Source organism: Clavelina lepadiformis, chromosome 6 (assembly GCF_947623445.1).
Source record: "Clavelina lepadiformis chromosome 6, kaClaLepa1.1, whole genome shotgun sequence".
NCBI lineage: Eukaryota > Metazoa > Chordata > Ascidiacea > Aplousobranchia > Clavelinidae > Clavelina > Clavelina lepadiformis.
Window position 1 is genome coordinate 208253 of NC_135245.1, and position 14465 is coordinate 222717.

The 14465-nt window shown below is 40.9% G+C and overlaps 2 protein-coding genes across 2 annotated transcripts; both read left to right on the forward strand.

Moving 5' to 3' along the window:
* The first annotated feature begins 823 nt into the window (after positions 1–823).
* Positions 824–9566, forward strand: LOC143462658 (uncharacterized). Its single transcript, XM_076960898.1, has 2 exons — positions 824–1679; positions 6438–9566. Exon 2 carries the CDS (start codon positions 7515–7517, stop codon positions 8523–8525), a length of 1011 nt encoding a protein of 336 aa, XP_076817013.1. The 5' UTR covers positions 824–1679; positions 6438–7514; the 3' UTR covers positions 8526–9566.
* A 2073-nt stretch (positions 9567–11639) lies between these two features.
* Positions 11640–14430, forward strand: LOC143461841 (complex I assembly factor TIMMDC1, mitochondrial-like). The gene has a single exon (XM_076959742.1). It carries the CDS (start codon positions 13160–13162, stop codon positions 14321–14323), a length of 1164 nt encoding a protein of 387 aa, XP_076815857.1. The 5' UTR covers positions 11640–13159; the 3' UTR covers positions 14324–14430.
* Positions 14431–14465: the final 35 nt, after the last annotated feature.

Below are 14465 nucleotides of genomic sequence, written 5' to 3' on the forward strand. Positions count from 1 at the left end.
TAACAAGAAAATTTACTGAAACCCGTCCGCTTAATGTCAAGCAACGCCAGATCTAACATAGGCCTTCCTGTAATCCGATAAAAGATGAACCGAAACTTATTATCGTGTTTTGATTGAGAGCAGTTTTCCACAAAGTGTCCCATCATACGTCACTTTCCCCCCCTTCGTGCCGAATGGCATCACGTTGCTGTTACGCGACGGACAAGATTCCCGTGAAATTCTTTTCTTTTCCGAAATCTTTACCTTCTTTTTGAGAATTAGTGTTTATTGTTTTTTAATGTTTAATTTCATTTCACTTCAATATTCATTTGTTTTTTCATTTCAGCAGTTACTTGTGCGCAGTTTTAACTTTTCCTAAAGCTGCCTGTTGGTTGATCGATTTCTGCCCATGCGCTGCTGGCAAACACGCGATTACGATGCTTCAGGAAAGAAAGTCCTCAATAATCCTTTCTGCTCCATCTTTTTAAACATCCACATCTTACGCCCATGACCTACGAAGCAGGATGTCGTCCTACACCATAGGTGTCAAACTCCCGGCCCGCGGGCCACATCCGGCCCGCTTTACAATAAAACTTGGCCCGCAATGTTATTTTATACATTGAATTATTTCCGGCCCGCGAGATCATTGTACAGTATAACTTACTTTTTTCAAGCAAGAAACAAGATTATAACAAATCGCACAATACAGCAGCACGACAGTTGCCTCATCATGCGATAGAATAAATCGATTTATTCCCAGCCAAAACCGTCAAAAAAAAAAAAAATTGGTGCTGTTTCGCTGACTGTTCCAATTCATGTACTCGTGTCACGAAACTGTGGGGATCATGCAGAAATTGCAATTAGTTATTATATATTGGCATTGCATAAAGTTTGATTTTTCTCCAGTCTAGATAAAATAATAATGTTTGCAAAGCTTGTAGCGTGCTGACATAGATTGAAGTGTTTCAAGTACCTTGTTTTCGTGGTGTAATATGCGACACGTGGTTTATGGTAGCAGGTATTGTTCTAGTATCTTTAATCACAAGCGTAGTTTTAAACCAATATGTGATATAGTAAGTGTGTCAAGTGGTTTTTTGTCCTGGTGTAAAGCGGTTTGAATTCTTTGTGAGAAAAAGGCTTAAATTGGAACTGACACGTGATTATGGGCTGATTGGCTAAAAGCTGATTGGTCAATACTTTAGTATAAAAAGAAATGTTTTGTTTAAATCGCTCTCTTGACTTACTCGTGGAAACTCTCTCTTCTCAGAGTGATTTTCCCTTGTTCTGTAAAATTGAAGTTATTACTGAATTATTAAGAAAATGGGATCATGGTGTAAATATTGCTAATTCGATATCCTAATTCGGACAAGTTATTCGGACAATATAGCAAATTTGAACTTATGAAGTTGGTGTTGATTTAAGAAGCAATATAGAGACAGTAAACAACGGAGTCAAAGACAATCATAGGAGTCAGACAATAAAACTGAAAGACTGGGTTTGGCTTAGGCCATCCCAAAACCATTACACCACCACAAATCCCATAAATGGTGACCCGACTTTCTTCTACAACAAGAAGAGAATACGCACCTCTGACGAGCAAGCAGCAAGACGAGAAGTTCAAGGCCACAACGAACTCGGATTATTACTACTCTGCGACGTTGGCTGTACTTGGGACATATATCGAACTGCTTAATATTGCGGTAATGTCTTTGTTATTATTTCTTGTTTACCTTGGTAATTTTCTATTCATTTATTGTTAGTTTATGGCATCGTTTCTACCAATTTTCAGCTCTAAGTATAATTTGCGCTCGACTAAAACCAAACCTACGTTATCGCCTATCTTTAATAGGACAACGCGAAAGACGCCTACCCCAAATTTTGTAAAGTCGCTTATAGAAACAAGTCCTACATCTAGAACCAGTATAATGTCTAACCCTACCGAGGAAACCTTCGCTATTGTAACATCCCACGTAACTGTACCCGATAGTAGTATAAGTCGGTTGCCGGATTCAAATGTCGTTACTTCAGTTTTGAGTGAACTGACAGTTTCTCCATCGACATCGAGCAGACAAAACCCCGTCATGTCGACGTTCGTAGTCCCGCCACGTAGTAACTTTGCTTCCGATGGGTTACCAGTCGATAGAGGTGTACGCGCCTCAGGATCGTCGCTGAATATACCTAAGCTTTGGCCTAAGAATATTTTTGCCTGGGTGTCTGTTGTGGAAAACATCTTTGTCGAACATAACATTATATCCGAACGTTCGAAATTCTTACATATTATTTCGGCTTTGGATTCTGGGCATATAGATCGTGTCAACCATGTAATTTTGCAACCAAACGCCGAAGCACCGTATCAACATCTGAAACATGAGTTAATCAAGCAGTTTATGGCCAGTGAAGCTTTGCGCTTGAACAAGTTATTGTCTGATACGGACATAAACAGCACGACTAGGCGTCCTAGTGATTTGCTGCGCGATATGCGAAACACACTTAATCAACATGGTCAAATTGATCCGATGGTGGAAACGCTTCTCAAAAAGCTTTTACTCGATAGACTTCCAGCGGATGTTCGCAAAATTTTAGCGGCTTCACCAGAATTGACTTTGAGTGAATTGGCGGATAGAGCAGATAACATTTTGCAAGTATCTAACCCACACATGTTTGCGGAAACGACAGAAGGCAAATTAGACGCTAAAACAAGTGCTCATCAACCTCCACGGGCGGATGCTACGCAAATGCTTATTAATGACAATTTTGAACAACGTATCACTCAACTTACTACTGCTCTAAATCAAAGACAAAACGATACAAGAGGTTCAGCAGCAGATAGCGTGTACCGTTCAAATCCGTCTTATCGTGCACCACAAAGATATCGACATACGCAGGACCATGCAGGTCATACAAATTTTCGTCAGAGAGTTCCGTTTGCGCACCAAGCAACATTTCGTCCAGCTTTTCGTCCTGCCCAGGACGGACGTAGGGCTGGAAGTAGTCACTTCAACAGACCAGTTGCGCAACAGCATAACCAACCACCTGTATGCTATTATCATGCTATGTTCGGCCGAAATGCTTACAAATGCAAGGAACCATGTGTCTACCATGCCAGATTTGCAAAAAACGGCCAAGGTTCTCCTCCCGGCCCTTATTAAATTCGGTGGAGGAGAACAGAAGTCAAAGAGCTACCTTTTATGTATATGATTGTAATTCTGCCCTTTCATTTTTAGTAGATTCCGGTAGCGATGTCAGTGTCTTACCCAGTAGTTTTAAAGGCACGGGAGCCCGACATCCAATCACGATGCAAGGCCCCACTGTACACTCCAGCATCCGTTGTTCTGCGACAACCAAGCTCAAGTTGGATTTAGGTTTTTCTTTCTGCTGTCCATGGTCGTTTTATATTTGTGATAAGTTACGCCAGCCAATTTTGGGAGCTGACTTCTTACGCCATTACGGTCTTTTGGTAGATGTTAAGCACAGACGTTTACTCCATCCATATTCTCATGAACAGGTTTCCGCCCAGTATTGCGGAGGAATCAGGAAGAAAATTGGCATATCTAGCACTGCTCTGGATCACATTATCAGTGACGATGACGTGGGCATACGTGGACCACTTCAAGCTTCAGCGGCGAATACGTCACGCTGCGACCGAAGCACTTCTGAAGATAAGGACCCTTCGGCGACACAACCCGTGCTGGACACGAACAACAGCGATTCTAAGCCACCTTTGGCGCTCCTGGGGGAGTTTCCAGAGATTACTGCACCTTTACGGCTAAAATTAAACCCTAAACATAATATTAAACATTATATCAATACAACAGGACCGCCTGTTTTCAGCCGCTGCCGACGTATGTCACCGGAACTGGCTCGCGTACTACGAAAGGAGCTGGACAAGCTGCTGGAAGCCGGAATCATCACACCCGTTTCACAGGAATCCCAATGGGCATCACCCATTGTTCTCGTCAAAAAGAAAACCGGTTCATATCGTCTTTGTACAGATTTTCGTCAGGCGAACCTTCAAATTCCGAGAGACACATACCCCTTACCTCATCTGCAAGATTTTCTCAATGAACTCGATGGTAGTACCATATTTTCGGTTTGCGATTTAAAGGCGGCATTTCATCAAATCCCCGTAAACCCTGCAGATGTCATTAAAACTACCTTTACTACGATTTTTGGGAATTATTCCTATAATTCGCTACCATTCGGGATCAGGAACGCGTCACAGACTTGTCAGCGCTTAATGAATCATGTTTTTCAAGGTGTTTCCAACGTGGCAACCTTCATTGATGATATTTTGATCTTCTCCAAATCGCATGAAGAGCATAAGGAGCATTTACGCACTGTATTTGAACGACTTTCCAAATTCGGCCTGGTGATTAACAGAGAGAAATCCATTTTCTTCCAGGAGGAAATTAAGTTTCTGGGTCATATGGTGAGCAAAAACGGGATTCTTCCCTTACGAGACCGCGTAGCTGTTATTCGGAAATACCCATTGCCCGACACGGTAAAGGAGCTTCGCCGATTTTTGGGTATGTTTGGATTTTATAGACGCTTCATTAAGAATTGTGCTGCCTTACTCATTCCCCTTAATTCGATGTTGTGTAAAGTCAAACGGCCCAGTCAGAAATTGGCATGGTCTGAGGAAGCTCAGCAAGCTTTTCAGGACTGTAAAGAACGTTTAGCTTCAGCGACGGAGCTCTGTTTTCCAAAAATCAATGCAAATTATGTTTTGTCATGCGATGCTTCGGGAAAAGCAGTTGGTGCTGTGTTAGCTCAATGCATTGACAATAAATGGCAGCCTTTGGCATTCTTTTCAAAAGCGCTCAACTCAGCACAAAGAAACTATAGCACCTTTGATAGAGAACTAACTGCTTTGTTTTTGGCCACCCGGCACTTTGCAGATATTCTGATTGGCAGGTCACTTACCCTGGTGACCGATCATCGCCCCATAACACAGGCTTTCCAAAAAGCTGGCACATCAATGTCCCCGAGACAAACCCGTCAGTTCAGTTACTTATCTCAGTTTACCGAAAAGCTCATTTACCAAAGTGGACTTAGTAATGTTATAGCGGACAGTTTGTCCCGTATAGAAATCAATACTTTTCAGTTACAGGACTATACTATCGACTATGAACAATTCGCTCAAGATCAAATGGCTGACGCATCTGTAACAGCACTGCTGACCGACCAAACTGGCCTGAAATTGGAACGCCGTAAACTTCCGGATTCGGACCTCTCGATTCTGGGTGACATTTCACAGAAGAGATTTCGACCGATCGTGCCGACCGCGTATCGTGACGTCATTTTTCACAACATTCACTCGCTCTCACACAGTGGATATAAGAGTACACTCAAACAGATTGGAGAACGCTTTGTATGGAGTGGTATGAAAACGGATATCAAAAATTTCTGTCGCACATGTTTGCCATGTCAACAAAGTAAAGTTAGCAGACATAACAAAACACCTTTACAGCCGCACAGTGAACCCACAGAACGATTTCGGTTTATTTTGGCAGATATTGTTGGACCATTGGTGGAAAGTGACAATTGTCGTTACATTTTAACATTTGCTGACAGGTTCACGAAATGGGTGGAAGCGATTCCTATACCAGACGCCACTGCAGCAACCATTGCCAGAAATTTTCTGCTGCACATTGTTGGACGCTACGGAGTACCTGAACAACTTCACACCGATCGTGGTCAGGTGTTTATGAGCAAAATTTTCACAGGCGTATGCAGGACCCTTGGAGTCAAGCTTGTTCATTCCCTGTCATTCCGGCCTTCCTGTCTTGGATTTTTGGAACGCACCCACCGAACGTTGAAAGGTGCCTTGAGAGCGTGTGAATTTCCGCAGAATTGGACGGCCAACTTGGGACTAGTTCTTCTAGGTTTACGGACATCGCTCAAGGAGCATGTAAACTGTTCCCCAGCTGAGCTTGTATATGGCTCTACCTTACGAGTTCCCGGGCAGTTTTTCGAAGCCCTGGACGATGACACGCCTTCACCTTCTCAATATGTGCAACATTTAACGGACTTTATGGCTACCTTGCGGTGCACACCGCCAGTACATCACGATACTCCGCCAGTGTACATAGACAAAAGTCTTGCGGACTGTACGCATGTATTCATTCGCGTTGATGCTTCTAGGCCTAGCTTATCTCCTCCGTATGCAGGACCTTATAAAGTTTTGGCCAAATATGACAAGTATTTCACCTTAGCTATTGTAGGACAGCATCCTAATGTGTCAATAGACCGTCTTAAAGTAGCTCATTTGCCTGTTTTTGATTCTGTAGATATAAGCATTCCGCCAATGAAAGAGACGGATATAGTTGATGAAGTGGTTCGTGATACTGATCACTTGCCTGTTTTTGATTCTGTAGATATAAGCATTCCGCCAATGAAAGAGACGGATATAGTTGATGAAGTGGTTCGTGATACTAATGATATCTCTATCGCTGCAGATTCCAACGTTGAGTTGAGTGGACTTCCAACCTCTCCGGTAGACACTGCGGAAGACATTGCAGTCGACGACATATATCGGGACGCCTTAACCGACATTCCACCTTTACGCACCACAAGCCGAGGACGTCACATTCATTTGCCGAAGCGTTTTCTAGACTAAGCATGTACGTGCCACTTGCCTTGTACTTGATTTGCATAGTTGTGGTCTCCCAACCGACAATTGGCTTACAAACCTTTAACCTGTGTCAACCACATTACAAAAAGGGAGAATATTTTATACCTCCGCCGGAACCATGTTTGCATAAGAAACATACTGCAATTCACCAATGCACAGCTAAAATTTATGATCCTAGTCACCGCCTAATCGACATCGAAGTTTTTGTATGCCGTACGTTTATAACTACCTCAATAGCAACCCATTATTTCTTTGGATCCAAAAGTCACGATGATAGTACAGTCGCAGGACCTGCACCAAACCCGGATGCTTGCGATCTTTGGAGAAGAACTTTTCAAGCACCAAATGTTGGAGAGTTGAAGCAGCAAAACGAATTCACATGGGCGACCAGAAACAAAGTCAAACGCAGTTACAGCTGGCCCTCTACTACCACTACACGAACAATCAATGGCATCCTGAACAAATCGATTTTAAAGTATGATCCGGTAACGCAGAAACTGATGTCGAGTATTGCCACTTTATCGAAGTGCCAAGTGTCTTCGGGTTCCTGCATGGTGGGAGCCAGAACATTATATGGAAATTTAAACAATCGTTTCAATGTCCTCAGACTGTTCCTCAGGGAGTCCATAAACTGTTACTACATTACCACAAAGAACATTTATACCGAGTGCAAATCAAAGCTCTTGGGATTAGTGTGCATCATCGTGCAAAGTGTGCTGAAAAGACATTTCAATGCTACAGCCAAAACGCCATTTGCACGCCTACAGGACTGATTCTGGTTCCGCAAAATTGTTCGGAGCTTGCAGCTTTAGACTTTTACAAAACCGCGACAGCCAAACAGCAATCCAACGACGTACATAGCCGCTCGTCCAGTTCGGAAGCCGGTGCCCTTGCAAGATTCATGACGGAAAGCAATGACAATATGGCTGACCATGTGTCTAATCTAGTGGACGATATACATTACCTAGAGTGTCAAGTTGAAACACTCGTCTCATCTCTTTATGCGCTGGTCGCACGTCAATACCCCGGGGAAACTTTAACCGCAATTAGCGGACAGAAAAAAGCAGCCGTCACCATAGGTGATCTTATAACAGAAATTCAATGTTACCCAGTATCGGGAACCGTATTACGAAGTCTGGTATATAAGGGTCAGTTTTCTGCTAGGCCCTTAGTTGAATTCTTCTATAATAATGGTACCAAAACGCTCGGTCAAATCTACCGAGACGGAAATCTTTATAGAGGAGTTCGATATGTAGAATCCTATGTTCCTGGTCGCATATTCTCATTTAACATTGGTAACCAATTCTATCAATTTGAGAATTACTCTCTGAGTCAAATAGACTCGGATGTGCAAGCTCTACGGCCGTCTTTCGCACCAGTGAACTTTACAGAACCAGACATTGATTTTGAAACCTTTATCGATGATTATCCTTCAGAAGAAGACCAAGGATTTGAAGACATCCAAAATATGTTAGTGTCGATGAGCCATTTCAAGCTCGCACATGATAAATTTTACCATTTTCTAGATGCAAATACTGATCAAACTAGGGATTACGATTTCTCTAGCGTCAGACACACAATCGAGAACACCTTCTCCAATGTATTTTTGAGTGTTTTATCTTCTATTACAAATCCTGTTTTAGGCGGGATATTGGTTATTTTACTATTCATGGCAATGTTTTGGGGCTTTGTCTTAACTATTTGGGCAATTAAGTTTTACAGAGGACATGTAGTCAATTTGGCACGATCTCTCATCTCTCGTGTCCGTCGCATCCGTCAGCCAGCCATGGAAGAAAACGTCCCTCCCGACGATGTTCCAGAAAACAGAGAGGATTTAGTTGTAACGCAAGAGGTCCGGCATACCGATGAAAACCCCAATGAACCGCTATACCCCAATTTACGTCAGCATTAGGCTTTGTCGCGGCGTTGTCCTATACGGTTATGACGTAGGTACAGCGCGAACGTTTATTTCGAACGAATTACCTTTACATTTGCGTTTTCTCTGGTTCACATAGCTGATTCATACCTTGTGTTTGTGTGTTATTTTTTATATGTAGGTGTCTACTTATATGTAGTGTGGTATTAGGTTTTGTGTAAAATTACAATTACGATTCTTTTATGTTACTTTGGTTTGTGGTAAAAGTATATAACAAAAATATATCAAAATATTTTAAAACCCTTCTATATAACATAGTATTAGTGAAGAATGTTTACTGCTATTTTTTTTCTTTTGCATATTCCATCTGTGTACGTTCGTTGACCGCATCACCATCCTGACTGGAGAGAAAACAAATTCTGCATTCACATTGCAAGCTGCCAACCACAATCTTGCGAGATGCCAAAACCAACATTCCTACCTCGAAGCTTTTCTGAGTGGGAGGAATTATTGTGGGGATCATGCAGAAATTGCAATTAGTTATTATATATTGGCATTGCATAAAGTTTGATTTTTCTCCAGTCTAGATAAAATAATAATGTTTGCAAAGCTTGTAGCGTGCTGACATAGATTGAAGTGTTTCAAGTACCTTGTTTTCGTGGTGTAATATGCGACACGTGGTTTATGGTAGCAGGTATTGTTCTAGTATCTTTAATCACAAGCGTAGTTTTAAACCAATATGTGATATAGTAAGTGTGTCAAGTGGTTTTTTGTCCTGGTGTAAAGCGGTTTGAATTCTTTGTGAGAAAAAGGCTTAAATTGGAACTGACACGTGATTATGGGCTGATTGGCTAAAAGCTGATTGGTCAATACTTTAGTATAAAAAGAAATGTTTTGTTTAAATCGCTCTCTTGACTTACTCGTGGAAACTCTCTCTTCTCAGAGTGATTTTCCCTTGTTCTGTAAAATTGAAGTTATTACTGAATTATTAAGAAAATGGGATCATGGTGTAAATATTGCTAATTCGATATCCTAATTCGGACAAGTTATTCGGACAATATAGCAAATTTGAACTTATGAAGTTGGTGTTGATTTAAGAAGCAATATAGAGACAGTAAACAACGGAGTCAAAGACAATCATAGGAGTCAGACAATAAAACTGAAAGACTGGGTTTGGCTTAGGCCATCCCAAAACCATTACACCACCACAAATCCCATAAAACGTTCAATCAAGTTTTATCCTTACGGCCCGCGGCGTTAAATAAGTTTTGAGTTTTGGCCCCTGGTGCGATTGAGTTTGACACCCCTGTCCTACACGGACAAGCTGACCTCTGACCCTCGCGTTTATTCGACCTAGAAATGGAAAAAGGTCAAAGGAAAACTTTTTTATGATAACTTATAAGAATACTTCACCAGCTACCTCAAGAAATAGGTTGAAGCTTAGCAAAATTACAAAAGGTGTTGGTTGAGTGGCCGACCTAATGGCAAATGTGGCAGTTGCAACCTTAGCTGTTCCTCAGAAGTCAATAGCAAGTTTAATTCAGCAAAAACTTTTTTACGTTATTACTTCCCTTGTCCGAAGGTTTCATAAAAGTTTGGCAATTTTTAATGAAGTCTGTGCAAACAGACACCAGCCTAATTGAACCAGTGTTTGTTAATTTTTTAAAACAAACTATAAAGTGTATAAACTCTACTAAGTAATGAAAGTTTGAGAGGAATCTGTCACTGTCAGTTGATTAACCCAACCCTGGTTGTAGTCAATATACTGGCTTCTGCTTTCGCATCCCAAAAACATGACCCGCTCTAACCGTTTCAAAGGTTCAATTCCGGTTCAGATTGAAGAGTATATTTTAATAAAGAATGATCTTCTTCGGTCTTGTCATAAATTATGGTCAAGGTATCGGCGGTAATGTGGTTATAATGCGCAGCTCCAGATTATAAAAATCCTACAAAGTTATAAAGGGACCTTATCAAGTATAGACTAAAACATTTACAGCAAGTGTGCAATAGGAGATTTCGCTGAAACAATTTAGTAAACTTATTTGATTCTTAGAATTTGCCTAATGTCAATGTGCCCAAGTTGTCAATGCGGCAACGCTGGTTGATGTAGTAAAAAAGACCACTCAAGACCTCCACGCAGGAATTGCTGTGATTCGTGCATTCATCAAATACCAGAGTTGTAACCACGAGTAAGGCAGCAACCTGTAGTAGAAAGTCAAGTCTTCTTGAAGCAGTGATTCAAGCCAAGTGATATCTAAAGCCAAACCATTTTGGCGTTTGGATATAATCAATTTAAATAAGTTCTACAATTGGCATTTGTTAAGCAAATTGGGTGTCTCCAGTTTGATTCAGATCTATTCAATATTTGAATTATGAATTTATTTGAATTTGAATTACTGAATTGGAGTTATAGCTTGGTTTAAATGGAAAGATGGTGTAAATGTTTCTAATTTGATACAACCTATTCGGACAATAGGCCTATAACAATTAGACTTTATGAAGCTGGTGTTTATTTGAAGAAACATTATAGAGACAGCAAACGCAACGGAGTCAAAGACAATTGTCTATAGGAGTCTAACAGAAAGACTAATAGCGTTTGGCTTTAGGCCAACCTAAAAGCAATCCATATCGCCATCCCCACACCACACCGAAAACAAAAGTATGGTTTCTATCAACGAGAAAGACCCGTTTCCCAGGTTATAGCCGACAAGTGGTCGAAATTGGCGAACAAGAGAATTAGATAAACGATTAAATGAAGACGTTGAAACGCATATTGCCCCAAATTATGGTTTATTAGGGATCATGGCCCAATGCCCCAATGCCCCCTAAATACGCTGTTAGCGCTATTGTTGTCTTTGTGTCTTCGGCATGAACGACGCTTGTCCTGTCCAGCGATCCCGGTGAACAACTCCAAATTCAGACAACACAAAAAAAATGACAAATTTGAATTTAAGGTTTGTTTGTGCCAATCAGAACTTGTACAAAAATATAGTTGACAACTAGGGTTCAGTTCGAAGGTGAAGATGTTGAACCACGTCATAACTAAGTTGCACAAATTTTTGACTTAATGTGTTCACGATAAAGGGGAATTCCCTGTACAAAGTCCGTTGTTTTCGCGTTCATAGGACCAGCATCTTGATAACAGAAAAATATTTTTCGCCATTAACTTTGTGGAACGAAAAGTACGATGCTAGCCTCGTTGTAGAGTGGTCAAACAAGAAATGACATCACAAACGATTCTGGTGTATTCATAAATAGCGAAAACGATTGCTTTGTTGCCATTTGAGCCAGCCAAGTGAAAACTTCCTGACTTCTGGTGCAAGTTACGATTTGCGCGACCCCCATCACTGCTGGCAATAATTTTGCGGTTCAGTGATTTTAACGTGTTTTGATCTCCTTAAACCGCAGATACCAACTCGTTGAAGCCCTGGGTTCGAGGAGATAAAGACACACAAATGACGTGCATTTGATGCATGTTGGTGAATTTTAACGAAGGGTTCGATAAATGCGTGCATTATACTTGTGGGGTTCGATTGAGCCTGTGTGCTGATGAACCATTAAATATAGCTCGCTATGAACATTATATTCAATGTTTATAATCTGTGTAGCTCATGAACAATTCTTTTTATTTTGTTGTTTTTAGTTACTTTTTATTCAAGTGTAGGAACTTGACTGATTTATGGTTTTGGTTGCCAACTTACAACCTTATAGCACAAAGTTTCCATTCTAACCTCTTGCATGCTTTAAACCTTTGCTAGTTTTTCACCTTCATTGATTGTTGGTGATGTGATAAAAAGAAAACCTGTTTAAATGTTTTGGAGATACTGAAGTGATTTAGTGTTCGAGCGTATTGTGTATTATCTCCCTATTTATATTCCATCTCTTTAGACATGAAATAAGTCGTCAATATTTTGTGACATTATAACAATCTCAATTCGCCTCAAAGTGTTCAAGCTTCAACCCAAGTCATTTATATGAGTTGAGTGAAATATGTGAACTCGCTTTGAATTTTTCCAACTTTCCAAACGAGAAAAAAGTGTGTTGTAGAGTTAAACTCGCTTAAAGGCTGCGTATAGAAAAACTGAGCCTTTCTTAATATGTTGTTGCAACAATCATGGGCTTGTCATGTCGCCAGGATTTGTCTTTGCAAAGGTCAAAGGTCAAGGGAGACTCATTAATGATGATTGTGAACAGTTCTAAATCCAGGCAAAGACCACAAAATCAAATAAAATATCTTGTAAAGAATAATTGAAGAAGGCGAGCTTAGCAACGTGAACTTGGACAGTGAGGGAGCATTGCCAGGTTAATTTTGTTCAAAGACTTCTCAGTCTGGTTGTAAATGTTGCGACGCAGTTCCACAAATGCACACTTTTAGCTCTTGTAGTTTTGCTCATTGATGTGAAGCTTATCATGTCGTATATTTTTCGGCAATGACTGAGGGGAACAAAAAGTTTATTGCCGGCCTTGTTATAGCAAAATATAATAAGAACGAAACTGTCACAATAATAAAACAATAGGAAAAAGCGAATGCTTAAAACGTGCAAGATGTGAACTATGGTGGTGTCATGCCGAAGGGATGATGAAATTTTAACAATTTCACAATAATTGTTGCTCACGGTGAAATTTACATCTTTATTCCCAGCATTGAGCTTCTATGTTTTTACTTTTAGATGTCTGAAGCATCAAGTGATGTGACAAATCCCTGCATATTTCTGCAAGGAAACAGCCCATTGTTCAACTACAGATTTAACATAAATGATTTCACTCTTCCTCAACTGCTGAGGATTCGAAGTAGTTGTGTGCATTGGGATGGAAACTGGTATTTGAAGAATAATTTGAAAGATTTGATCAATGCCCAATCGAAGGAGCGTGGTAGATTCATACGAAATGTCATCCTTGAGCGCCGCAGAGATTATGACCAAGTTTTAAAAAGAAAGCTTGTGCATGCATTGCATCTACCAGACAGATGGGGTCACTCTCGTAAGAAGAAATTAGAAAAACTGCACTATGTTGTGTGGCAGCCTCCTGAAAATATAGAAGATGTCTGTGCTCGTACTTATCTTCCCCATGAAGCATACGCGGGGCTTCCCCCTGGCTCATCATCACTGACCGGGTGGCAAAGGCTGAAGTGGTCCTTCTTCCCAAATCGATTCATGCCGAAGTTTTGTCCGGCTGAGCCATCTCACCGCTTCAACCTGGAATGCTTCCTGAATACGATCCTGATCGGGAGTATGGCTGTCGGGGTCACCATGGCAGTGGCACATGGTCTCAAATTTGTTTCTGATTTTGATCGAACAAATTTATCCAACATTTATGCCTCCAGGTACGATGCCCATAGAAAGCGCCACGATGCGTTCTTTCGAGGGTTTGTTCGTTTCACCTACAGGTGGGGCTGGAGAGTCGGCTTCCTTATTGGTGGAATGACGTTGATCAGCCAATCACTTTGCATCTACAGACTAAAAGACACGATGGCTAATTACATGGTGGCTGCTTTTTTCCCATTTTCCTTGTACAAGTGGACACGGGGAGTTAAGGGCATGGCCATTACTGGAACCATTGGAGCAATATTCTTTGGTGTTCCGCTTGGGTTTCTATGTGGAAGTTGTGGTTTGAACCCGAGGCTGTACAAATTTGACACAAAGATTCATCCGTTTATCGCCAGCCCCCAACACTGGTACAACTGGCCGGAGGAGAAGATGGAGCTAAGTGAGAGGAAGATGAATCTACTTCTGGAAGAATTAAATCGAAATTTGGATGAAAAAGAAGCTTCAGAAATTGAGATCTACAGAAACTTTTTGATGCAACCGACATTAAATAAAATTGCTTCATTCTAGCTCAATTTTTCTCATATAGTTTAGTGTCTTTGCCCGTGAATTGATTTAATATTTATACATGTAAAGTTTGGTATTAAAATCGAGTTCCTCCTATATTTGTGTTGTTAATTTGCACTGATTTATGGAGCATATAATGACAAAG